The 27,625-nt window shown below is 42.3% G+C and overlaps 1 protein-coding gene and 1 long non-coding RNA gene across 14 annotated transcripts in view; one reads left to right on the forward strand and one right to left on the reverse strand.

Annotated features, from left to right (window-relative positions):
* The window catches only part of LOC126922864 (uncharacterized), a 140,330-nt gene that overhangs the window by 110,722 nt on the left and 1,983 nt on the right, over positions 1 to 27,625 (forward strand). Inside the window, exon 1 of one of the 3 annotated variants that reach the window (XR_007712963.1) lies at positions 15,261 to 15,358. The exons of the other annotated variants lie outside the window; for them this stretch is intronic. This is a non-coding gene — a long non-coding RNA (uncharacterized LOC126922864). Of the gene's footprint in view, positions 1 to 15,260; positions 15,359 to 27,625 lie in introns of those variants that run through there. 3 annotated transcript variants of the gene reach the window in all.
* The window catches only part of LOC126922803 (MAP7 domain-containing protein 2-like), a 67,238-nt gene continuing 41,344 nt past the window's right edge, over positions 1,732 to 27,625 (reverse strand). For 6 of the 11 annotated variants that reach the window (XM_050735700.1, XM_050735705.1, XM_050735699.1 and 3 more), the window contains 13 exons: positions 21,747 to 22,030; positions 15,678 to 15,815; positions 12,813 to 12,880; positions 12,440 to 12,732; positions 11,324 to 11,631; positions 7,747 to 9,001; positions 7,319 to 7,499; positions 6,643 to 6,776; positions 6,404 to 6,552; positions 6,085 to 6,264; positions 5,508 to 5,612; positions 4,948 to 5,148; positions 1,732 to 4,580 (listed from right to left, as the gene is read on the reverse strand). In XM_050735700.1, the coding sequence (XP_050591657.1) occupies positions 4,419 to 4,580; positions 4,948 to 5,148; positions 5,508 to 5,612; positions 6,085 to 6,264; positions 6,404 to 6,552; positions 6,643 to 6,776; positions 7,319 to 7,499; positions 7,747 to 9,001; positions 11,324 to 11,631; positions 12,440 to 12,732; positions 12,813 to 12,880; positions 15,678 to 15,815; positions 21,747 to 22,030 (3,458 nt within the window). In that variant the 3' untranslated portion in view covers positions 1,732 to 4,418. Of the gene's footprint in view, positions 4,581 to 4,947; positions 5,159 to 5,507; positions 5,613 to 6,084; positions 6,265 to 6,403; positions 6,553 to 6,642; positions 6,777 to 7,318; positions 7,500 to 7,746; positions 9,002 to 11,323; positions 11,632 to 12,439; positions 12,733 to 12,812; positions 12,881 to 15,677; positions 15,816 to 21,746; positions 22,031 to 22,926; positions 27,263 to 27,625 lie in introns of those variants that run through there. The other 5 variants (XM_050735703.1, XM_050735701.1, XM_050735695.1 and 2 more) reach the window with 5 other exon arrangements.

Genomic DNA, 27,625 nt, shown 5'->3' on the forward strand with positions numbered 1-27,625 from the left:
TAGTGGTCCGTAAGTATACACCTAAATATATACTTTGTGCGTATATTTATAGCTCGGTAGTTAGCTAAGGTCTAGCTGGTGTCTAGCTAGGGTGTCAGACAAATAAAAAAAAAAAGAAAGAAAAGAAAAAACGCGAGATTTGTAAAAGATCAAACTAAAAATATAATCGGTACGATCTGAAGCGTGTATTTTACGTAAGACGACGTAAAGTCGGTAAAACTATCCAACTCGTTCCATTAACGTTTGGAAAGTTGTCCGGGAGAGCTGGGACGAAGCTTCGCGTTGTTACCTACCTCGAACAGAGTTTCACCTAATTTTTGAATTCTAATTCCCTTGGGCCAAAAATATAACGCAACCTTGTAACGGTTTATAGAGAATCAGGCCAACGTTTCTCAAAGTGCGATCCATGCCCTATTGGCGTTTTGTAACTTTGCTCCACGTCGAACCTATCCAAACGTGATCACATCGTGCTTGAACATAGAACGTAATTATATCGTTATCGTTAGTGAAACCGGTTATAAACAAAATAAAAAGAAAATTGAAATTGTATTATACGCTGATAAAAGAAAATTAACTGTTACGTTGTCTCTAGCGATTCTTCGGTTATTTAATAAAATTAATATGACGGAAGAAAGTGGTTACATGGAACCCTGTTGGAGAATTGAAACCTCAGAATCGTTGATACATCTTGGATAGATAGATATTAAATAAATACCGTATTATCGATAAAATCGCAAACATCGATTCATCGTGTCTCTTCCTTTTCCTTTCAAACGGTCTAAAGCGATCGATCCCTGTCATTTTTCGCCGGTATTCCGTATATCGTTCGTTTTCAGCCGGCTCCTTCGCGTCATGCATCGTTTCGACGTTTTGGCCAACGAGAAAAGATGTTCGCGGGCGAAACTGAACAACGACGGTAAAATATTGGAGAAGCAACGTCTCGAACGATGAAGCAACGAAGCGTTTACCGCGGTTGGAACGAGCGATTGGAAGAAGATAGATAGCGTCGTTAGGATCGACGGCGTAAAATGTAAATGGACGAGATAAACGAAATAATTATTATTCGCAGTGTCGATTAGAGCTAGTCCGATGGCTGGGGCCATAATAGCGGATCACTCGGTCCATACGCCGCACACCGTGCGTTATAACAGCTAATATGCAATTATTCAATTGAAAGAACCGGTTGATTCACAAGGTACTAGTCGGCGGATAGTTTAGAATTTAGAATAGAAGATGTTTTCGCGGACAGCGTGCTTTGGCTCTTACTTTTCAAATCAAACAGAGATAGAGACGGAGATGCGTACGAATCGCGAACAAGATTTGTTGGAAACGACTCGCAGTTTACAAATAGCAGCTAAACAGCTGGCAAAATACAAATTTTTCAGCGGGAAAGCAAATATTCCAAATTTATCATCCGACTGAATATCTTTAGGAAAGGGTTGGAAAAATACGACGTTTTACGGTTAAATTCAATTTCATTCGGTGACAAAATTTTGTTCGGTAACAATTTCGGTAACGATCGTTTATAATTTGAATGATTTTCAGAGAAAACGTTGGCGATCTTTCTACCTTTCCATAATTTTCACACAAAGCGATACTTACAATCTCCTCTATTCGTATTGGAAACGCTTAAATCAAACGCGTATATGCTTTGAAATATCGGAATGCCGCATATTTCATTCAGATCCGTTCGTCGAACTAGCGTGTGTAAATAATTTATTAAATAAACGATTTATCGAACCATCGTATGGCTCTCTTCACTTGTTTATTACATACGAGATTTAACAAAATAATAATAAACTTACAATAATACAAATATTAATCGTGTCGTTAACGAAACGTTCTTACAAACGATTAACTGTACAGAATTCGGCGTAAACGTATCGACGTTCGTCAAAAACTGTAAAAGTTTCATCAGGCAGTGTCGAATAGCACCAACTAGAAAATGAAAATGAATTCAATGACATAAAGAGATATTACTAGACATAAAAATAACTGTTAGAAAGGTGCAACATGTAACGATGCTTAGTAACAAATACTTATCGAACCTACGAATATTAATCGATCGATGAAATCAATGTGAAATTTACTGTTAACGCTAATTCTAAGTCACATGTCGCGTGAATTCGATATCAAGAATCGATATCGATTGAGAACCGAAGCGGCGTGTCATCTTTTTACATAATCGACGTCATTCGCAGTGAGATTGTCCTTGCTGGAGCAATCGTCATTACAGAGGAGCAGGTATCGATTCTTTGGTATCACCGTAATGCGCGCGCGCGTGCGCTCCTGTGTGTGTGTGTGTGCGTGTGTGCGCGTGGTCGTTTGACCGTAATCGAAACTGCTTGTTTTTCCAGCTTTTTCGCACGACGACAAATTCATTTATTCGAACGATCGATTCTTTCGAGAAGTAAATTTTTATCAAAACCTCTCGTGCTTTCCAACGCGATTTTACTTTATTTACTTCGAGTTGCAAATTACTGTCCGATTACTTAACCGTTTAAAACTTTACCGAGAATCCATAGCCGCGTTAATTGCAACTTTTCCAATTCTTATACTCGCCGCGATCATCGGCAGCTTTCAACTTTACGATTACCGTAAAATTACCATCCAACTTGTTAAACTATTTCTCTACTATACGTATTTTTCGTCATCGTTTTCTAACGTGTCAAGCGCATCCTCTGGTTACTCGAGAGGAACGATATTCGTAAAATTATCGATGCTTTTACTAGGAAATACCTTCTCTATCGAAAACTTTCGATCTCTCAAGAAACACCCAGGTATTTGACGCGTCGACGATTTTCTATTCAAATCGATTTATGAAATAAAGAGCTAACGCATTTTCTGTATCCAGTTAAGAAAATTTCGCGAAAATTTTCTCCATTATCGAGATACAAGCGAAAGAAAGTATCGATAAGGATCGTATCCCGAATATTTAATCGGAGCTTAAACTTCGAACGATGACCTCGTCTAGCGGATAATTTAGTGGAACGTAAACGTGTTTGCTATTTTTATCATTCGAGCGGAATGTCTTTTAATTTCTACGTAGGAAAAGCCGCGGTTCGATCGTTGAAAGGAAATAGGAAATCGCAAATAAATATCCGAAGAGATCGCGACTAGAAATTCATCGCGTAGACGTAGAAAGGTGGAAAAATTTGACAAATTGACGGATATAATTGTCGGATATAACGAGATAAAAAGCGAGACATTTAGCTGGAAAGCTGAAATAATGGTCGTCGAATGGTTACAAGTCAAAACAATATCACACTTGGGAAGAAAATTTCACTCGCTTCCTCGAATGACAATCTCCACCAACACACACCACTTCATCGGCGACGTTCTCCCGTCTCTCTTTGGCAAATCTATTTTTGCTTCTCGTTCTCGATGCGTGTTCACGTTAACTGCTCGAGCTTGTTCTCAATCGAGACGATCGAGTCGAACCGTTCCACCGACCCGGACCGATCGATCGCAAGAAAACAAATCCAGCGCACGCACGGTCTGCGTAAGAAAACATGTTTTATCCATACCATCCTAGCTGAACGATTAACCGTAATTGCTAATGTTATTACAATTGGACGTTCGTTTGATCGACTGTCAACGATAAAAAATTGTTCTTACCGTTAATTAAACGATTACCTCTTTTCTGTATAGAGATAGACGATACTTTTCCTAGAACGCTTCTTTGTATTTGTAACTGCTCTTTTATGTATTTCTCGCGTATATCACGGATACGTGAGATATTCGACAACGATTCGGTCAATTATACATGATAATAGGCAAATATTATACGCGTATCGATGCGCTCGCTTTACTAATAATTTATAATAAATTATGAAAGGAAAATTAGAAGCAAAACAAGTTGACGGAATCTCCAGAATCGCAAATAATCCTTGTCGCTTAACTGGAAAACTTAAATCGTCGATACATTTCTGACGCGCGTTCTATCCAGCACGTATTAAACGCGATACATCGCAGATTATACTTATTACGCGTTAATACTAGAGTCGAAAAGAAAACAATTACAGTTGTCTGTAATATACGAATCGTAATTAATAGGCGCGCAATGAATATTTAATTTATTTCGTCGTTAGACTTGCATGTTTTTCAAACATTAGTTCACTTTTCGAGTGAATTCAAGTTCGCTTTAACGTTTCATCGTTTCATCGTTTCATCGTTTCATCGTTCGATCAGGGAAATCGGTTCATCTTTCGAGTGAAATGAGAAACGTCGCGCTTCGCTATTCAAAAAAAAACCGATCGTCGAAAGCGTTCAAACGGATAACGATGAAACCTGAAAACTCGAAGAAACACGATCGTATTAAAACACGAAAGGATAGAAATTCTCCTTCGGCGGCTTCCGGATGTATCTGCTCGGAGTTGGCTGTGTAATCTTGCGGAGAACAACGCGTTCCGTGGGACTCACACGACGTAAATTGGATCCTTACACACCGATATCCTCGCTTCTTGCAGAATCCTCAGCCTTGGTCCCAAGGGAACACCCATCTTTTGCAACCTCTCTTCGCTTAGGTAGGGAAGCTCTACCATACCGACTTTTTCTTTCTCAAACGCATTTGCATATTTCTGGGACACGTTCAATTTGGTTAGTCGAAAGAACACGAAAAATGATGTTTTAGTTGTGTCTGATAACGCGGTAAAAAGAAGAATCGCTTTTCGCACCGTTGCGTCAATTTGAACGAATAAAAGTATCGGTATACAGAGCGAACGGAAATATCTGTCGCACAAATTTCTTCCACGCTGTGTCGATCGCCGACGTTAATCGGCATTAGGGAAAAAGAGTATTTTTTTGAAAATTTGCTCTACGATTCATCGCGATTCCATTTAATAACGCTTACTTCGTGGATAAACGCGCGAATCGATAATTCTATCGATCAGATTAGAAACATTGATACGACTAGAGACGAAAGCAGCGGTAATTCGAATTACCTACCTCATACCCAAGTTCCCTGAGGAATAGTCTGATGAGCGGTGGTTCTGTGCCGAAGAACTTGGTGAGCTTTTTCACCCTCGAAGGGTTGGAAAGAGCCGGCAGCTCGGAATCCTTGATCAGCGGTTGAGACTGCGACCTCACCATTGCCATGCTCGTTTGAGTCCTGAGTGCAGCAATCTCGCCCCTTATGTTCTCCATTTCCTGCGAATACCTGGTAGTGGTGAGTTTCGAAAATTCTCACTCGCTTTCCCGCCTATCCCGCTCTTTCCTATTTCCTTTCCTATTTCCTCCTATGTCCGATCGCACTCGACTTTGTTACGACAAGTCATTGGATAACAGTTTTGGACAAATTCGTTTCGATTCAACTATACCGTATATGAGAAACGGTATTTTCATTGCGACAGACTCGTTTCGGATCGAGCCAACCGTCGAAGCGATCAAAACTCTCACTAATTAAAATAAACTGCATACTACAACGGTACGTAAAAATAATTTTAAATCCAAGTCGAAGCGTCTCTTCTAAGCTAAGCGTTTTTAAATCGTTAACCAGATTCTCTCACCTGTATCATCAAATGTTGCGTCCTCATCTCCGAACTCAAGTGTGCCACCGATCTGGCAAGCGTCACTACGTGAGATTCTAGTCGTTGGAAGCGTTTGTTAATGCTCTGCAAACGCAATGGGCAATGTTTAATCGACCGCGTATCCGTGAAAATAGATCATCCAGCTTTGATTTGTACAAGAACGACAACTTTATCTATTCTTCGATACAATTGTATCAAAATTTCATTTCCCCGTATCGAAATCGAACGTTTAATTTTATACAATTCGTACGACGCATTTTCCTTTTTCATATAATGAAAATTACGATAGTAAGTGTAATAAAACAGCGGCCGCTAAGTAACGGATCGCGACATGCGCGGCGTGACGCTCCTTTCCGTAAACAGTAACATACGCGAGATTGCTTCTCGTTCGATATCGTTCCACCTTGATTCGTTTGATGCAAACACCGCTATAAAGAAGATTCACGCGAAAAGCAAAATGCCGTTTTAGTGAGTAAAATTAGCTAACGGAATCTATGGCAAACGGTGATGAATGGCCGATGAAAATTCGCGAAAGATGGACAAAGATGATACCGACCTTTATGTCTTTGGCTTTCTTCATTCTGTCGTCGATCGCGTGGGATCTACGTTTATCATGGTGCCTTGTAACAGGTCTCGATGAAACGGACGACGTCGGCAACGATGAGACGGAACCGTAACTGGCCAGACCTCTGGCCTTTCGTCTCTTTTTCACGCTTCCGCCGAGCAACTTCAGTACCTGCGATCGTTAGTAATCCTATTTTACTACAGCTATTCGTATCGCGACGTTACAGGTGCAAGCTACAAGTACGATTTAACGTTCGAATATCAGATAATTTCTGGACAACTACACCAACGTAAGTTGCTGCTTGTCTCACCTCGCTGTACATATTTTCTAGACCCTCCAACTGCTTCCTGATCGTTCTTGCGTCGTTTGTACTTAAATCGGAATCGCTTCTATCCAACATCGAGTCTAAATCGAGTCCGGTGGTGGTCGAAGTCAAGTCGGCTGCTTCTACACCGAAAACTAAATAAACGACAGTCGTATAGAGTGCTTAAAGAGGAAAGTAACGATGGTGAAAAATACGGGCAAAGAAGAAAATCGAACATTACTTACGATGAGAGAATTTCTTCGCAGCGTCCTTTTTGGAAGTAGACGCACCACGATGCTTCGAACTACCCGGGAACCCGCTTCTTTTCTCTAGAGCCTTGCTGTAATCGCTGTAATTGGGTTTCGATCCGTATGGTAAGCTACAAAGCCCACAGATACGTAACCGTTAAGATTGCCAAGAATTGCACGGTAAGAAGACGGTTAAACCGGCAAAGATTAGTTGTTTCGATCGAATACTCTGTCGTCGTTAACGCGACGACAAAATGATTAAGCGATAAATCGATGACTAACGTAATCGACCAGCGAAACCAACCGACCTTTACGTACAAAAGCGTTTCTCCTAAATCGAATAATCGTTTGGAACGGTAACCTTTCCGTTTATTGGAATATTCTTTATCGCAACTGTGGTTGGCGATATCCTGAAAGATATTTTACGCGACGAAATAGGAAGAGAAAGAAAAATTCTGGTTTCTCGATAAGTTGGTTGTTCCTAAAAGGAGAACACCCGTCTGCCCACGTTTGCCGACAGTTTGCGATCGGTTGGTTGCGGATTCACTTTAGCAGAGCCGTATCGGTGTCCCGATGTACGCGAAGGCCAGAAATAATCGGAAGCAACCCTGGACCAGTGACCGGAAACGACATCGGTTACGGGACGAAGAGGATCCGTTTGAAGTAGCGTTACCTCGCCGAGTATCGATTTCTCGATGTTCTGGGACTGTCATGCGGTGAAAGCGGCGGTAGAGGTGGCGTTACCGACGATACACTTTCGGACAGGGTGGAATGCGCCATCGCGGGCACGTCTCTTGGTTCTAAAATGCTTCTCAGTTCCGACTCGACAATGTCCACCCATTCGGAATCCTGTACTGTAAGTTCGAGTAAATCTACGTAATTATAAGTACAATTTTGCGCGACACAGTCGCAGACGTATATGTATTCCACAATCCTGACTAAAACTAGAGGAAACTAGGATTACCTACCTTCTACTGTTTACGTGTTTACGCGTATACATATGTGTGTGTGCGCGCGTGTGTGTGTGTGTACTTTGAGATACGGTGAAATATTTATCGTGGCGACTTAAGGAGATTCTAGCAAGGTTGGCGAGTAACAAACCTGGGGGGTGAGTTTGGTCTTCGGGAGGTGGCCGTCTTCCGCTGGAATAAACAGCAGATCCTCTTCCCGAATCGACGTTGGAGGAACTCTGTCCAGCTTTATCGTAATCCGATCCAGATCCCTGATTCTGGATTTTCAATCGGCTGATACCGTGTTCTAGCTCGTCTTTCCTCGCCTCCGATTTCGCTACGCAATCCTTTGCGTATTGATTCTCCATCCTCTTCAGAGGCTCGACGTTTCCAATTTTCGACCCGGACGAACTCCTACCCACGTCCGTTTCGATACCATCCTTCGACATTTTTCCGTTGTAATGATTCTCCTCGGCTCGTTTCTGCAACTCTTCGATTCTTTTTTGCACGCAAGTTCCTTCCGACTCTTGACTTTCCTGACCGGCGGCCGCCACTCCTAGCTGTTCCTGTTCCCTTTTCGAACACCTAACGGCGTCGTCTCTGCGAATAGCGAAGCTGGTTTCCGGCCGATACTCGTCTTTCCTTTGAGAATCGCTTCTCCTGAATTCCCCTTGTCCACGATCTTCCACCGTAATCTCGTATCTTTCTTTGTCCAACGGATCCACCGTAAGAGTTTTTAACCCGTCGACCGGATTTCTCGATTGTTCGTTAACGCAGCCAGACCTTTCGTCCTCGTACGAAAGCTGAGGCTGGGACGCCGCCTTCTCGATACCTTTCGTCGAGTTTCGTCGCTGAAACTCTGCTTCCTGGTTACTTTCGGTTTTCATATAGACTTGCGGTACACCGTACCTCGGTCGACCTTGAGCATAATGGTAATACACTTCCTGTCCGGGCAGTCTGAGCTCTTGAGCTTGTCTGGAAGTGCTCGGTAGATCGATCTGAGATCTTGACATGGTTTGTCGAGCTTGTTGGTATTGCTGATAAGACACGTTGTTCGAGAAATAGCTTTGCTGCACGTTCCTGACGCCGGCGCCGCCGCCGCCGCCGCCTCCGCCTCCGCCTCCGCTCCCGCCGCCGCCACCGCCGCCACCACCACCGCCGCTGGTTTGGCTATTTTGCTGTCCGACCAGTTGCTGCTGCTGATGCATCTGCTGGATCAGTTGTCGTTGATGCATGTTCTGTGCGTGCTGCTGCGCGAATCTCGGACTCTGATGATGGCTCTGATTCTGATGCAACAATTGTTGCGCACTCTGGAAGTTTTGATTCGACGGTTGCATCGCCGGGTTTCCCACCTGGTGCGGTTGCACGCCTAGACCATGAGGCTTCTGCATCTGCGCGTTCTGGCCCTGCTTTCCAAAATCGTTTCCGTTAATCCCATTAATTAGTCATCGTCAGAGTACCACGAAAGTTACGTCGAAGCGAGAAAAGTAACGACAAAGATTATAATCTTTGGAACGGAAAATCACGATATCAAACGATATCAAGGGTCAACGGCAGGCGATCATAATCGATAGCCGCCGTATCACAGAGATTTCTTGCGATTGAAATTTTCGTATTCGTTTACACCCTCGTCATAGATAACTACTTATTTGCCTATACCTACTTACATATACCGATATATCGGAGGGGAATTGTCGTATTTCTCGTAATAACGGAGATAACAACTCGTTCGGGATACAACACGATCACGTATCGGAAATTTACTACCACCTGTAAATTCGTAACGTATTCGTCAGTTTACTCCGGTCTCGAGCACGGAAGCAACAGGATGCGAACGTGTCCACACTTTTTTACTACCTCCTCCCTCTAACAGCAATTTGCATTCCCATTAATTATTTTACGTATTAATTACGAACGCCACTCGCAGCGTCCCGCTCATTTTTCTCCAATTACTCTAATCGATCGTCTCGAATAACGCATATTATTACAACAGCGTATATTATCTTAGATGTTTCACGCGGATGAATCGGGTGAGCGCGTTTCGAGAAAAATAACGATCCATCGGAGATGCCTCTCCGCAAGGTCGTCGGGAAAACGACGGATTAAAGGACAACGGGAAAGATCGTCACCGCTCCTTGTAAAAGGAACTTGTGAATGAACGAACCGACGCGACGTCTTACATCGGGGTATCGATAAATTTGGAGAGTCATACGCACGGTGCATCGTGCTGTGTGTGGTTGGTTTTAGATGGCATAAATATGGAACGCGTATCACGTGCACCGGCTATTTGAATAACACGTATGTGTCGCGTTATTGCCCTTTCTGAATTTATATGAGCAAAAGGTTACCCTTACTTACGTAAAAATAACCTTTCCGCTGGTTACACCGGAAATAACCATCGGCGATTTTACCTGACGCCTGGCGCGTATCCGAAACGTTTCGATCGTTCGTTGCTCGAAACACAATTTTTGCACGGATAAGACCTTGAAAAGAGAAGCGGAGAGGCGGAAAAGAGGAGAAACGTCTAAAAATTTCATTGCGAACAAGTCGATGCGAATAAAGGCGTATTACGGGGAAATATGTTCGTTGAATATTTGAAACGTACGATCGATAACGACTGGGAAACAAGTTGATCGCTTTGGCTGGCAATGGTCGCGGATCCGAAATACGACTAAACTAAACTACCATTCGAATTCGTCGTTCGTCATCGTTTGCATGTTTTTCACCAAGAATGTACGAACTTGGCCTTTGATATATTTTAAATGACTATCTATATAATTGTTATACGCTGTACAAATAAATGAACGTCGCGAATCACGCGCTACAAACGTGTCAGTCACAAACTGCAATTTTTGTCGTAATGTCAAAGATTCGAAACAATTTTTCCAACATATCCTCCCCGTATTCCAGCTTTTTAATTAAGAACGCAACTCGACGAAATTTTCCCATATTTTCTTCTTTTTTCATAGAGTCGTTATTTCGACGTGCAATAAACTCCCGTTCGCCACTTCGATATAACAGGTGTGCTTTCATATTAAAAAAAAGAGAAAAGAAAAATATACATTGTACGTATGCGATTTAGTAAGCGAGATAAAACATAGAAACGCGAAAATAAATGAAAATATGCGAGCGATTGAAAATAGTTCGCTCGAAAACCTAACGACTTTGGCATACGTTCGATGAAATGAAATTAAAAGCTGTCGGACGACGGAACGACATCTTTCGCTTTATTCAAAGTCGGTACTGGTCGTATTTTATACGAAACCGGTTATTTCATTGACAGGATACGTTCGAATCTCGACACGTAAGATATTATGCATGCGAATGAATTACTCGTTTACTTTAAATATGCAATTTTTGTAATCGCGATGAATCTATAAAACGATGGTAGATAATTATCGTAGCCAGTCGCTACTTAGCATCGCGGATAATCGTTGATAGTAGAGCGAAACGTCGAGATATTCGCATCGGTGTAACGTAAGTCCAACGGAATTAAATCTAATCTAAGAATTCGATAGAATTAAATTGCAAAACTGAATTCCACGTTACATGGAAATCGTCGACTGTACGAGTAATTTTCCGCGTAATAACTTTCACTTCCTATGTATGCGTTCGTTGATGGAACTTTCGACTCGAGCGAGTAATTTAAAGTCGTTCGAAACGAAACCAATGCTGCCTACCGGCATTGAAAAGCGATTCGCAGAGCGCGGAAGTAAATCAAAGATCACCTGATTCTGAGGGCTCTGATGAAGTCCTTGATGCAATTGCTGACTCGGCAATCCAGATGGTCCCTGAACAACGTATTCCCTCGCAACATTTTGCACCACCTGCTGGCCACCTGTCGCTGATTGGCCGAAACCAGGAACTTGAGTTTGATGGACCGTTTGAACTCCTCCAGGTGGAGCGTGATGCGTCACGTGAAGCTGAGCACTTTGGCCTGGTAAATTGGGTTGAATCTGTGACGTAGGCTGAAGTTGTCCAGGAAGCGGTACGTTCTGTTGATTGCTCAGGTAACTATACGAGTGCCCGTACTGACCTAAATCAGGTTCAAGCGTTACATAAATGTCGTAATTGTCCGTTACGTTGCGATTTTTTACGCGTATACGCAAAGTAGCGCGAGTAGTCGGAAAATGCAATTTTATTTCAAACCTTTCGTCGAAGAATCGATGGAAAATAGGATATCGCTACAACTATCGCCTATTGCGTGGAATTTTAAAGGATGCCGACCATATGAAGAATATCCGATCGATTGATTCTCTACTTTCTGATTTTCAACTTGTCTCGTCTGTTTATAATTTGTAGCCATCGATCTCTACGCGACAAACCTAATTATACCTAATCGTACGTAAAAATCATTTGGCTGTATCGCGTGGGATGCCATCGAAGATCGATAGCGTGTTCTCGAGATTAACCCATTGGCTTACAACCGGTGATCTTCTTGCTAGTTAACTAGCAGGCTCGAAGGCGGTGCCGACAATCATACCGCCGACTACGCTCTCTTATTTCCATTTTACATTTTACATTTTACATGCACGCACACGCCGTAACGCGGCACACCGAAATCGACTTTCGATGACGGATCATCTTGTACAAAGGCAAAGCGTTGATCGTCGTTGCGGCAACATCGTAACGCTATGGCTTCTAGTTAATTAACAGCGAGAGGATCATCCTGTTACTACGATATAGAATTACACCGGTGGCGTGGCTCGAGAGGCAAAATACCAAAGATACGCTGTTTGGCATCTTACCTCCGACATTAATCGCAAAAAACTATAAAATTACAAAATTCGGACAGAATCAGCACGATGTTGCTATATAAAATATACGCGATATAAAATACTCACCGCATGCGTTCTTTGGATATTGCTGCATATTAACAGGAGGTTCCTGTGCCCGTGGCTTCCCATAAATCCCTTCCTTCTTCTTCGCCTCCTCCTCGTCGATGCTTCTGCTGGACTTTCTCAGTTCTTCCGTGACATTGTTCAAACTCGCTTCCGGTTCCGGTTCGACATCCTTGCGACTCTGCCCGAAACGGCTCGATATCATGTCCTTGATCGTGTGATAAGTTCTCGAAATGGACTTGCTCTTGTCTTCATCGATTTTGGTGGTCCTTGGCGCCGATGCAGCCGACGTCGACCTTTGGAGAAATTGCGATTTTATCGGGAAAAATCAATTCTCGGATTCGCCGAGCGCGCCGCGATACAAGTAGATATTTACGCGTAAGATTCCGCTGGCTGATAACTCCTGGCTTGACCCTCCTGTCTCGCTTCTTGCATCTGAGTGCCCTGAAAAATCGTTTACATCGTAAGCTCTTGTCTCTTATATCCATCGTGTTATCCATCTAGTCGACTAATATTTCATACTCGTGGAATTTCGTTAGGTCTATCTAACTATCTCGATAGATTCTTTGTTCGAAGAAGTTTCCAAGTTACACGTATTATCGAATGAAATGAAAAATAAAAGTTAATCTCGTGTAAAGTACCGATAATTTTGCGGGCTAGTATTTTAAAGTGATAGTTAAAAGCGCCGCGATAATGACAGCAGTTCCCTAGTCGCTTTAACTTGTTACAAGTTCGAGTTCAGGCTGAATTATCATGCCTGTTGTGGCATACTCGCCGTACGTACTGTAACGATGACAAACACCGGACGCTAGCAACCTAACAAATTCAATTATTCGGCAGCAGACAGTATCGATTTATTGGTAGCCATGTACGGTTGTTAAGTCTCGAGCTTTGTGCAATTAGCATCGGAGAAAAGTCATTGGCAGCGAACGCTGGAGCGCGTCGGCGGATAAAGCGATTGAGAAGCACCTGAAACTTTTTCCACGGGACACGGACAAGCGATTAACCAGCGTGGAGACATTTTACGTAACACGCTATAAGGGAAAGTGTGGGATACGTTATTAAATCGCTCGGCTCAGTCGCTACAACTTTGGACTTTTTAACTTGGCGACAACCCGTGGAATTACTCGTTTTAACAAGGTTATCCCGACGCTCGAATAAGTTTGTTCCGTATTAAAAAGCTTTTCCATTCAAATTTTTGCTCCGTCGCCCGTCCCTTTCTTTCTAATACCCTACATTTGATCTAATTCTTTGCTTAATTACTACAAGTAATAATTAATTTAAGCTTGACAAGAGTTAATAAGAGCTAATAAGATTATCGGTTACTCGCGAAATTTCCTACGATATACGGATAAAATATATATCGCACGTTCACTTTTGAATATGCGTGTTTGCATTCCCTTAACCGGCAATTTTCAGACGCCAACGTGAAAGCGTCTCGACGTGAAATTAAGTTATTCTTCGAATAAAAATTACCGACACCGATAATCGAAAGATATCCGAACTGTTCGCCTTATCGAATATTTCGAAACCGGCGAGGCGAAGCACACTTCTCACCGGAGGAAAGGCGTCGCGTCGCGTTGGTTAGGGAAACTCTCGACGCGATCTGCCGGAATCCACCGAAAACAATTCTCCGCCGAAGAGAACAGCGGCCAGCTAATGGCAGCATGTCCGTTTAAACCGCAGAGGGAATTTCAAAGTTGTCGGACTGAATCCTTTGGTTCTTAGGAAGGGATGTGGTTGGAATAACAACCGACACTGTCAATCAGAAGGATAGAGGAAGAGAGAGGCAGGGAAGAGAGAACAGAGCCAAGTTTCGCCCGTAGGGCTCCATCGCACGCTTCGTGCATACGAAAAAAGATTTTCTGACTTATGGTCCCTGCACAGCTGCCGTGTCGAGGATTACGCTACGCTAAATCTAACGTGCGAATATAAAACGTTACTAGTCGTTCCCACTAATACGTTGGATCAGGCACATTTTCTGTTCGTCGTAAGCCGAACCTGGTTTACGAACGTTTATTTATGGTGCTTAATTTATTTAAAGTGCAAACAACGATCAGGCTTTGAGTAGGACAAAAACATCTGCTTACGTATTTCCGGCAAAGATCGTTTTCTTAAGCGCGCTTTCTTATCGTACTGGTCGCATCGCGACGATTGCAGCGGCAACAAGATATGCCTATAATCGCCTACGATACGAATTTCCTCTTAACTAGGACAGCTAGTTCTTACTAATCGTTCCCTAGCGATTTATGTACGCGCATACCTACGTCATGGAACGAACCAAGGGAAGCAGGTAATAGATTTGCAAGACGCCTACATCGTAAAAACAATAGGTCGGTTTTACGGTGAAAAGTACGCGCACATATTGCTATTTTAGCATGGTGATTATAGGATAAATACCGTAACAAAGAAACGTTGAATTCCGCGTCGTATGACGCAATTATTCGGCAGAAATTAAAGAAAGCGCAATGAGATCGGTTCGAACCGTGTCGGTGTTTCATCGACGAATCTAAAATAAATTAAACGCGCGCCGGCTCTGTGCGAGAACGACGAAGAAAGAACGCACTCCGAACGCAGATCCGACGATAATTGTCCATGTTCTTTTGCACACGCTATGACTCTCACATCCGTTTGTAACCTACGATCGTGGAATAGTACCTCGTAGCACGTGCATTAACGACACCTACTCGCATTTCCAGCGATTCACGTAGGTGCCCGATCGCTGTACGAGTTGCACGCGCGCGAGTCAATCGCCGGTCAATGAAAAGATTTCGTAATGTTCGCGATTCGACGATCTCCGCGAATCGACGTCCATTTGCTCCATACCTGTGCCTTCGTACGATCAACCGATGCTTTTCGAATTAGAAAAGAGGAGGGTTCGACTCGTATGCCAAAGATTCAAAGCTCTTAAAGGATAAAGAGGTATGCATTTTCAAATACAACGGCAATATTCCGCGAAAAAGAAAAACGAATCTTTTCTCTCTACCCTGTAAAAGATATTGATCGTTCGAACTCTGGCGTCAGTTATAGTTAAATTTGTCTAGCAATTACGAATATTGTTATTAAGCATTTTAAACTCTGCCCGTCTTAAATCACATTGTTTCACGGTGTATACTCTTACGTATCAATCAAAAGTATATCGGAGCAACGTTATCGCATCTAGCGCCAACAGTCGACCATGTTACGTAAGAAATTTGACTGTTTCCAGTCATTACGAACGTTAACGAGAGAATTAGCTTACCTCTTGAACCCAAGCCTGTTGTTTGATCGGAGCATCCGGTGCAATCGCCACTCTACCGGCAGTTCTTTGTTTGTACTCGTGTAGAATAGGGATCTTGGAATTTTTGTCTCCCGACGACAGAACAACCTCGCGTTCGATCTATAAACGAAATACGTAATTTTTATCGTTAACTCTCAATTTTATTTCTGTCATCGGTATTAATCATTCGCTTTGTCTATTTTGCCAATTTATTAGTAAATATAATCTTAACTTCGCCGTTAACAACCACCGTGAATTTAAGACAACGATACGATTAAAGGAAATTTCCCAATACCGCGATACTAATAATTGCCTATCTGCAATATCCAAAGGATCCGGTAGCGTTGGTAAAACAATTTCATCGTCGATCATCCTATAAATTTGTTCGTTTATATAATTTTCTCACCAGCCTGCCAAATAGATACGTAGATAGATTCGACGATAAAAAGCCAGAACGGAAGCAAGATCGACCGACGCGCGTTAAGACGACGCAACGACGTCGCGTCGCTTCTCGGTCTCGATTTCACGCTACCTATTCGATTTTTTCAAACAACATCGAGAACAGGAGCACCGCTCGCCAATCAGCCGTTCTTTGCGTGCATATAATGCGTCTAAAAAGAGGTGTCACTGAACTAAACTCGCCTTGAAATCGCATCGCATCGCATCGCATCGCATCGCAGCGCAGCGCAGCGCATCGGTCAGAAGAAAGCAAGCGTGATAAAAACGAACGAGCTATTGCAACAGACAATGAACTCGCCTAATCAACACCGTTCGATAGCGTGCACTGTTTACGAACAATTTTCTGTGCATGCATCCGCATGATTTTCTATAGTATAATTTCCTACGAAACGAACAAAGAAAAGAAACGAGAAATAAAGAGAACAGGAAAATCCTCGGTAAGTTCGTTGCCCGTGAAACGAGTTCACCGTTACGTATGTATGTGAAACTGTTTCTCTTGCATCGTCTTACATTCTTGTTAGACAAGTATTTTCTGAAATTTCTCGCCTCTCGTCTCTCTAAAATGTGCGTCACGATACTGGAATTTTATTCGAATAAAATTAATATTTAAGATTTTAGAATAAAAGAAATATCTGATATTTACCAGTTCGTTAAATTACAGTTACACGAGTAATCAAAATATTACTGTACAACACGATCACTGCGTTTAATTAGCTGCAGCATGGCGGTTTCACGGAGAGTAGCTACCGAGAGAAACTCGACGGGACGGGACGAGACGAGACGAGACGAGACGAGAATTTCCAAGTCACGAAAGATCGGCTGAATAATTCGCAAACAGTTAAATGCACGGAATACATAACACGATTGTCGGCGGGTACAACAAAGGTGCCAAAGACGAGTTCGCCAAGTGACGAAAATAGCGAACTTGCGTAGAAGTAGGATGTCGTCACCGACAATTGTTCCGATTTGTTCTCGCTTCGCGAGGCCGCTCCACGGGGAAAAGTGATGTATCTAAACGGCTATCGCAACCCCCTTCCCAACTTCCGGCAAACGGTACGCAAGTATGACGCTTGCTTTGTCTGGCTGCAGAATCTCTGAGAATTTTCCCAAGAACGTAACGAACGTACTTACAACGAACTGTTACCAAAGATTTCACCCAACATCTTCTGCGCAATGCGTAAGTAGAATGTGGAACATACGCGTTAGCGACGGTATCTTGTCATGTCCGAGACGACGGCAATTAATCCGATGCTATTTTGCTTTCTACCGGAAAGGTAGAGATGAATTTGCGGGACGAAGCGATTAAAGACTAGCCATTTGGTTCCTTTTTAATCGCTTTTCTCCCACGACAATCTGTATGGTATTTCTTCGAATACGCTCGTTTCCGATTAACGAGTCGAATAAACTGTACTTGAGTGGATGCACTATGACGGATCACCTGAGACGTTATCCGAGATACGGTACAACGTGTTATATTAATCGTATACCGAAAATACGATGGTACAGGAAATATACAAGCAGCGACTTTCACTTTCCTCGAAATACCGGAATAGATATTTCATCGAAGGAAAATTGATTCAAAGTCGTAGCTACGCGACGTTTCGATGGTAATGTTGATTTTCTAACAAACAACGAATAAAACGTACGATGCTGTAAAGACTGCTCGGAGGAAAAATATTTAACTCGTTCGTAGTGTGAGATTAACGAGGATCGAAAAGAAGAACGATAGAAAACAAAGCGAAGAAACGTCGTTTCTCGTGAGTTGACCAATGAAAGTGAAAGGAAGGAAAGAGGGGATGGGATAAAGAAACAACGATGAAATATATGCGAGTAAGAAAATAAGATATCAAGGTAGTAAGATTTAGGTTGTTCGCGTTGACATTTTGACATCGTAATACGTTTTAACGTCCAATTTAGACTCCTTTCGATTTATTTCATCCGAAATATTATTTCGATATCGTTTCGCGCCGACTTGACGCGGATGACAAGCGTGACAACGATATTTATTAACGGCCGCTAAAGCTGTAAAGAAATTTTAGAAAGTGTATCGTAACGTAAAACGCTGTGTCATAAAATTAAGCGAAATTGGTATAAAAAAGGGAGGTCAAAATATCTCTACGCATATTTCTATCGTAAGATAAACACGTTCGTTTTTACGAGATTGTCTTTAACGGTAGTCTTTAATTGATCAAGTAATTAATGTAATTTATCGACGAATACTACGTATCACGAGAGATGCAACAAAAACATTTATCGTACATTCTTTCGACGATATTTCACACTTTAGAAAAGTTAGAAAAGTCTATTATCGAAACAAATGTACAAACTTTTGTGTCCGAGCACTGGTAAGTCGCAAGCAAGTTGTTTATAACGAATAATCTTATATAAAAAGCGTTATCCGCAATTTGTTTCAGCCGACAAGTTAACGAGGCAAATAAAGATTATATAATTACTCGAATATGATTGTTTAAATCGTCGCGACAACTTTACATTTAAGCGAAACGAACGAATATATCGCATCGTAAGACAAATTTCAAACACGATAGTAGAATCATTTTATACGTCTAAGCGAACACAGAAATTTCTAAGACACTTGTCAAGTTTTTCTCAAGTTTTATTTGCGTATCTTATTTATCCGTTCCTCTATCTTATTTATTTATCTTCTTGTCTCTTAGGATTAAAAATTTCTAACATTGTATCATACCTTTCTTTTTAATAACAATTCTAGTATAACGATCGAAATTGGACGATCTGACATGGAATCCAGCAAACGAAAACTTGTACTTTTCTTGAAAATAAAAAATAAAAAATACGAAATAGAAAATGTGGATAAAAAAATTTTAAAGGATAATCTCGTAATTAATCAAAGTGCAAATTCATCGAAACGGATGAAGCCGCGTTACTGTTGGACGCGCTGTTCTAGTATGGAACTGCTAACGGAATCGTCGAATTAACGAACGTACGATCTGATTTTCATTACCCTTGATGCCAGCAGCCAGCAGACATCGTGGACAAGCGTTCGGTTCCGAACGAGTCATCGCACATGTTCCCATGTTCGTTCAATTTGCAAAGAAAACTTGTCCATTTTCTCACACGCACGATCCCGTAAGGATCCAGCAGCAGGCAAAGCCGTTGCTTATCCTCGGAGGAAAAAAAGAAGCGAGATTGAAGTTGATATCAGAGGAGAAATGGAGCATCGAAGAAGGTAGAAGGGGAAGGAAGGCAGCGGGCAGAATAAAATGCTTTCATTCCCGTTGAAAGGAGAATGTCAAAGCGCTCTTAAGGGCGTCTCTTTGATATACTTCTACACAATCACCGCGGAACATCAAGGAGGATATTAAATTCACACGTTTTGCTTGTGTTCCTCTCTTATGGAATTTAATACCTCCCCTGTTATTACGGTCCGTTTGACAAAATTTATTTGCAAAGCATCGCGCGCCGCGATAAAGCTCGGCCATCCAAAGAATAGCGCTTTCCTTCCCAAAAGAATAGCGACTCGAGTTGAGGAAGAGGAAGGTGATTCCGCGGCATTTCCCACAAAACTTCAAAATAAAACCAATCGAAAGCGTAACAGTCGGCTTTCCTCGTAGGTTTCCAAATAATCGATCGTTTCCATCAAAATTATTTCGTAAGAACTAGAACTAGAACTAGAAGTTATATCTGACGAACTGGCATCGAACCTCTCGACTACTATACCACGATAATTTATCACTTTGACAGATGGAAACCGTTGATCTTTGAATAATGTAAATTTCTCCTTAACAAGCCCGCTGTTACCCTCCTTCTGGCAATCGCCAAGTTCCAAGTTCCGATATAGCATTGTACAGTTTACAACTGTAACAAAGATGAGAGAATAAAAATGGCGTAATTTTCATATTTATTCTACGTTTTAACGTTATGGAATGGTATCCTGGTTATGTAGCACAAACGGTTCTTTCTCGATAAGATTACTACTCGAGTTTAATGAGTTTAATCATCGCTCTATATCGATACTATCCTACCGTTAAGATTACTTTATGTTTTCCGAATGCGCGTATGTTTGACAAATTAAACAAATTATCGAAATTTCTACCGGGGAAAAAAAGAAGAAGAACAACGATTGATACGAATAGATCTTTTTCTAATAAACGTGAACGATATGTTATAAAAAATACCAGCAGCCGTACGAATTAAACTGTTATTTGAGAATCGATGTCGTATTAATAGAAATATTGAAATTTTATGTAGTAATCGTGAAATATCTTCGTGTAATATATTTCTGCGTGAAAGAATAACGAAAGCGTCGTTAACAAGAAATCGATTCTTTCAACAATTTTCGTATCGTTATTCCTTTACGAGTTTTCTATTACGATCTACGCGTAATATAAATTACGTGTTTCGTTTCACTCGTACCTACTGTTATTCAAATGTTCCACTGAAATGCGAAATTAACCATCTCCGTTTTACGAGAGAAAGTTAATAACGGTTAATTACTTATTACCATACAATCGAGAACAGAACGGCAAGATTATTATCACCAAACAAAGCACGATAATTTAATATACGAATCGAATGTGCAGCATTGTATCGTTTCTAACAAACCGTAAACGTTACTCCGAATTTACCCGAATTTAGATCGCGTTGCTCTTTGTCAATCGGTAACGCCGAGAAGATACCGACTTACTAATATAATCATATTATCCTTATACCGAATACCGAATATGGGCAAATAGTCGACAAGTAGTCAAACCGCGTTTAGGAAAAAATAAAAAAGATTGTTCGTTTAGGATTAAAAAATAAATTTGTACGATCTGGTTGTTTACGCGTTTCGTAATTAAACACTCGTAATTAAAAACGATTCTAAACGAGATGCGGCCTTGGATATGCCGTCGGAAGAGAAAAACGCGATTAAAAGGACACTCGCACACTGGCTTACTCGTTGCTGGCAGTAGCGGCAGCAGCAACAGCGGCAGCAACGTCCGAAGAAGAGGTACAAGAAGAAGGCTAGAAAGTCGACGGTTGAGACCATACCGAATAAAGCGCTACGCCTTGACTTCTAACCGTGGCGTTTCCTTTTTTCATCGACTTCCAAGTCAAAGTCCACGACTGGAATCGCCATATTCAGTCTGTTACACCTCGAAACTCGTCGCGTTATCGGTGTTGGTAAAAATTCACCGGCACGCCTATGCGCTGCGTGTCTATAACAAAAGTTTCCAGCCCGCGACCACTTCTATACGCCATGCGTGTATAGAAGCGCAACTCTGCTCTACTATCTACGTATATACGTATATACGCATAATACATATGTACCATCCACGTTCCAGTGCACAATCGGTGAACATAGGTAGGTTTTTCGCGCACGTGGAATTAATGCACGCATCGTTAATATGCATCGTTAATTAACGCGCAATCACTGTCCGTGACGTGGTTGCATCGCACGGAACCACCCGTATTCTACGTTATTCTTCCTATGCTCGTGTTATTTTTACATGGCTCTCGGTCTTGTTCTCTTCGCCGAACGAACCTCTTCGTTGGTTGTTCAAAACGCTGTCGCAAATTAATCACAACTATAATAGAACAGGTACATGTCCGAATGGCCTGAAATAAACTTACTGGAAATTTGCTGCTGTGAGTCTGCAAGTTAGCTGCCTGTTGAGTCTGATTCGAGCTCTGTTCCTCCCCGTAGAGCGGTGGCATCCTGTATTCGGGTGCAGGATTCTGCCCGGAACTTCGAACCTGGTTGTCGTCTAACGTGATGTTCCTTTCAATGGCGGAAATCGGCCGCGACGATTGCTCCACTACCGTCTGCACTCTGCTGCTCTCCTGCCCATTCTGATTCTTTTGATTGTTCGGCACCGGTTTCGGTGGTGGTACAGGCTTGTAAAGTCCCTCCTCATCTGAAACACGTAAACACGGTACATGTTTCGTTTCTGTTTCTCCCCCGCGATCGATATATTTGTTTTGGTTGAATCGAATCGAATATCTCGTGGATCGAAAAGTTAACGAAAGTAAAGTCAATGGAAGAACGTAAAAGTCGGAGAAAATTGCCACGCGTCTGAAAAACAAAAAGTCTTCGAAACATTCAACGACTAAATAGCATTAGTTCCTGACAATAGAGTAATTACGATTAAGCGGAGTTGAAGCAAAGTTCGACCGCAACTCACTATCCATCACGGAGAAACGAATTCGCGTTGGATGTCGTCTTCTCTTCTACCAAATTTATCGGCATTGTCGTAACCGAGTCAATCTACATTTGTTCATTTCAACTTCTTGTGTGTGCCGCTGCATCGAAATTCACGTATGTAGGTATGTTTATCTTTATATATATTTTCGTGAAATGTTCGCGTTATTTTTCAAATTGTCGTTTAATACATCGCGTTACCACGCTGCGCCAGTAACATATAAATGATGCTCGGATCAATTTCTTCGACTTGAAACGATATCCTATTTACCTTTTCGCGCTTGATCAATCGCAGTACAAATTACATGCACGACATACAGGCATACAGAATATAACGTTTAATATATCAGAATTTAATATATTTGATATATAAAGAAAACTCATGGAAGATAGAATTAGGAAGAACTGAAAAAGACCGTTCTACTATTTCCAAAACTTTTCGTCTTTTACTAGGGTAGGTGTTATAGGCGTACGTTCAAGTTCATCGAGTTAACGTATAACGTGGCAGATAGGTTCTATCCAGCTCGTTTACGTACACGTCGCGCAGATCGAGAATTCCGACTGCGATTCGAGGGACGCTAGAGACGTGTGATTTGACCGTGGTTTCTATACCTTGATTTTGGTTTTGCCGCCTCAGACGATTCTCCTGCTTAACTCTGCGAACCGTAGTGGCCATCGCGTGTTGGCTGACCATTTCTGAGGTATGCTGTCGCGAACGCACCAACAGCCTCTCCTACACCTTTTACAAACACCTCGCGAATACCTTCTACACCGAAGGAACAACCTGTCATCACTAGCTGGCAAATTCCAAGTCGAACGATGCGTTCGTAGCGTTTTAATCGAGAAACACGCGTAACACGCGAGTGAAAGTGTGCTCGTCGTATCTCGTTTCGCTGGAAACGCTGAAAATGCTGAAAATCAACGGCCAACCATGAAACTGGCCCGTGAAACGGGACTTTATCCGTAGCTCGTTAATTCCTTCGTTCTCGTAATAGAAGCCCGATTTTATCGTCGTTCGAATTAACTAAACCAACGAGTATCGTGTTCGCGAAAGACGCGTGTCGCAAGCCATCCAAGTTTCCATCGTAATTACACTCTCGTCGAATCGTACGTTCCACGATAAGGAAAAACGCACACGAGCAACGTCGCGTCCGTTTCCTTCGCTGTCGAAAATGTTTCACCGTAGCTCGACCAACTACCACGTAGCTAGAGTCGTAACAACGGTACATATAGTTTTATTTCACGATATTTCGCTGGAATCTCCACTCTTCGAAAGAAAACTTGCCACTTTTCTACGTAAAACGTTTACGACGCGAATAAACGTTCGCGTTGAATTATATACCGTTCAGGTACACGAATTATCAAGATCTCGCGTTTCGTTTAAAATTCCGGCAGCCGACGCCACCCGGTGCTTCGTTCGACTATAATTATCATCGCCTTCCATTTCGAAACACACGTCTATACACAGTACGCATCGTTTTTCCGCTTTCTCTTAAAAAATCACCATCTCCCAACTCCGACGTGTCTTTCAACGTGCTACGACTTGCATCTTCTTCGAAGCCGAACATCGTTTCGCTGGTTCGTTCTTCGCGAGGATACCAAGAACGTTCATCACCGATATTCGTCGACTCGATCTTCTCCTCTTTCGCGTTTCTTCGAAGTAGTGGCATCGATGCCGACCGATTCGTCGCGCGTTTCTACGAAATCGAAAGAAACGCCAGGCCGCATCTTTCACCCCGGTATCACCGTCGCGTCCGACACCGATGTGGCTGAAAGGGGATTTGCTCGTCGATCGATACACGACGAGAGGAAGGATGCGATCGTAACGTCGAGCGAACGTATTTTTTACAGTCGTTCGAATTTGTGCGCGGTGCACCGTGCACCGTGCACGCGCGAGTCGCGAGCGGGAATGCTGCGTGCCCGGCGAAAGAAACGGATTTTCCACGCGAGCGGAACTCCGATCTACGCTCGGCCCTTCTTAGACGCACTGAAACGACTCAAACTTTCCATTGAGTGAACGTCTGGTTCCGCCGTTCTGACTTCACTTCCGGTATCGTCCCACCGCTACGAATGAGAAATCGTTATAGACACCGGTGGGAGAACGATCTATAGGGGAAAGAGACGGTCGTTGGAGAAAAAGGTACGAACGATCATAGAGAAAGACGGAGGAAGATGGAGAAGGATAGAGAAGGATAGAGAAGGATAGAGAAAGATAGAGAAATATAGAGAAAGAGGGAATGAGAGAGAAGGGTACGATGGTGAAAAGGAGAGAAGAAGGACAGACGTTCGGATAATTTATTCCGCGTCCATACGCAGACGGACTCCGTGGCGTGCGTCCGACGAATATCAAGCTGCTCGTTGGTACTGCCACTGGCTGCTCGATCTCTCCGATCTCCGATAGTCGATGCCGATTGTCGCGACACTCCTCCGTTCCTACACTTTCCTTCGCTTTACATATCGGATTGTTGACGACGCTCTCTTCGTATAGTTCGTATCCTTCGCTCATTCTTTCTCGTTCTTCCACCCTGCGATCGTTCGATACCTTAACGTAGGAAAGACGCCATCCTACAATTTCCCGCGCCCTACGATAAATTATCCTCTTTCCATTCGACGCTTTTACGGAATTTCTAAAGCTCCGATCGCAAAATTTATTTATACGCTATAAAACGACGCCATATTCATAATTTTACAAAATACGACTTATTAAGAGCGGATTACATCCGACACCCGGTATATAAAAGCTGCAAAACCTTTGATCCATCGGCACAGCCGCGTACACCAACACCGTGGAAAGTGTTCGAAAACGTGAACAAGAAAAAGTGAGAACGTCGCGAAAGAAAGCGATAAACGAAAGATAATTCAACTTGTCAACGGCAATGTGAATAACTGGCAAGAAACGATCATCTATCGTAGGAACGCGATCGCAATATCACGGATCGAGTCTGTCTCGGTTTCGATTACTAGCTTGTTTTTCGCGTTCCTTTGCACTATTCTGCGTTCCTATTAACATAGTTTATGTCTTATTAGCATGTTATCTACGCGCTGAACGACCCATGAATTCGATCAAATAGCAACCTCGCGTATTTCTAACGATTCCTTAGATCGGCTCGTTAGAGATTAAATTTCTATACTTTTTAGAGCGACAGTGTACAGGTTACCTGCGACATAATATTTTTCGAAATAATTCCAAGATATACGGAAGGGCCAACGATCAAGGGTATAAAAGATTAATCCGTTTGATCGTAGACTTACACCTCTTAGTTTGAAATCGTCTCAATTATGCGTCGGTTCTTTCGAAGCTGAATATCCATTGAAATTGGCGGAGCTAGCCACGACGGACAGTAGTATGTATCTACATATGGTTACATATGGAGTAGCCTGTTCTCTTGTCTTCGTTTTTCCTTCTTTTTTCCACCACTCGGTTCAAACTTGTTCTCCGCGATGCGTGTACCAACCGACTGTGTGGTCTCCTCGCCAGAAACATCGCCAATATGTGGAATCGTATATAATTGCGCGCACGTCGTGTAACCACGGTTTCCACCCGTAGTAGGCATCCTCTTTTCGGCGATTTAGGCGCGCGAAACGCTCCGTTCCATAAATCCGAGATTCCATAAACGTGCCTCGTTTCAACGTGCTTCTAAAGATATTCGTTCATACGCGCATCCAATAAACAAATATACATATAGTCTGTGCACCGTTCGTACACCATTTAAAACGGAATAACTTCTTTCAAATTGGATCAAACTATTTGAGACTTTTCAACGAGTTAGGAAAATTAATCTGCCATCTATCGGATGACGTGTAAACGGTTTTTCGGCAAGATTCCACTCGACTGAATCGCAAACGATCTTTACTACTCTTTTTTATTCGAGCTGTAAAAAAAACTCGAGTTTGATCTAATTCGTAAAAACGTTATTTCGTTTCGAGGACGTACGAATGTTTTTTTCACACCAAATCCACCTATAACGATTGGCAACGCAACAGGTCCTGCAAATGATAAGACGCAGCTAAAATGGGACGACTTTATCTTTTAAGAAACTATCGTGTCGTTGTTTTAACGATATCGTATTCTTTCTATTTTCTATATATCGAACATTTACGTATATAGAACATATTTCTCATGCCGATACTTATCAAGATACATGTTATTCGTTAAAGATCGATTATTCAGCAAGGTGGGTATCGCCTACTAAAACTGGTTGTATCATTTTCCTTTCTTTTTGTAATTCAACCTCTGTTGAAACTGGATCTGCAAGTATTTACTATTACTAAGAAGAACACCATAAAACTAATAGTTTTCTTCTAAACCTCTCTTGCGTCGATTACTCGCGTCGATATTTCCTGTTTTGGTCATCGAGCGACGAAACATTCGATAAACTACATTGCTACCGATAACGATAAATTATGATACACATATGCACACATGTTACAAACTTTCTCTGGATAACATCGCTCTTTCGAGATTCCAAGGTAATACGCTGAGTCGCTCGACTCATCGTCGATCCTCTTGCCGGGAGGTTCATCACCTCCGCCACTTTGTGACCCGTTCCTTGTGTAATGTCCTTGTCACCCTACACGCCATCGTGACGCCGGGATCATCGATCGTTGATTTAAGAAGATATCGAATTTGCCGCCAAATCTAAACTCGTGACTATCGGTAGCCTGATGGTTCTTGAGAGTTTGAACGGTCTCGACACGTGTCGTTACTCGCTACCTCTATAGAATACGACATGGCATTAACGCGTGTATCCGTCGATACTCGCGTATCGACCATCGCGTGTATTCTTACGTATTATCCAACATATTCACCTACCGATCGATTTCATTTTCCAAATTTGAAATTGTTTTCACTTCGTTCTATCGAATACGCGTGCATAAGGCATATTCGTCGTATGTTTGCGGAATTTTCTCTCGCTGCTAATTCGAACATGTACGTTTCTATTAATTACTTGGTTTAATTTACGCCCTGATCTACGTATTTCGTCTGCGAATAATTCTTTCTTTCGTTCAAACGGCAGATACTCTTCGATACTTTGATACGCCTTCGAGACTTTTCATCCTGAATGTTGGCATATCCGATCCTGATTCCTGCAATTTTTATAACAAAAACATTTCGTTTCATTTTGACAATTTTTTTTGTCCCTGATTTTTTCCATTATCGCGTCTGCCTATTCTCGCACAGAGTCGCGACACATCCATTTCACGTGGGAAAGAATCAACACATCGCATCGCATCGAAATGCCATTTAACGCTTCTCTAGGAGCGAATAAAGGTCGTCTCACATTACACGTAGCTACATTGTCATGTTGTC

This window comes from Bombus affinis, chromosome 12 (assembly GCF_024516045.1).
Source record: "Bombus affinis isolate iyBomAffi1 chromosome 12, iyBomAffi1.2, whole genome shotgun sequence".
Taxonomy (NCBI): Eukaryota; Metazoa; Arthropoda; class Insecta; order Hymenoptera; family Apidae; genus Bombus; species Bombus affinis.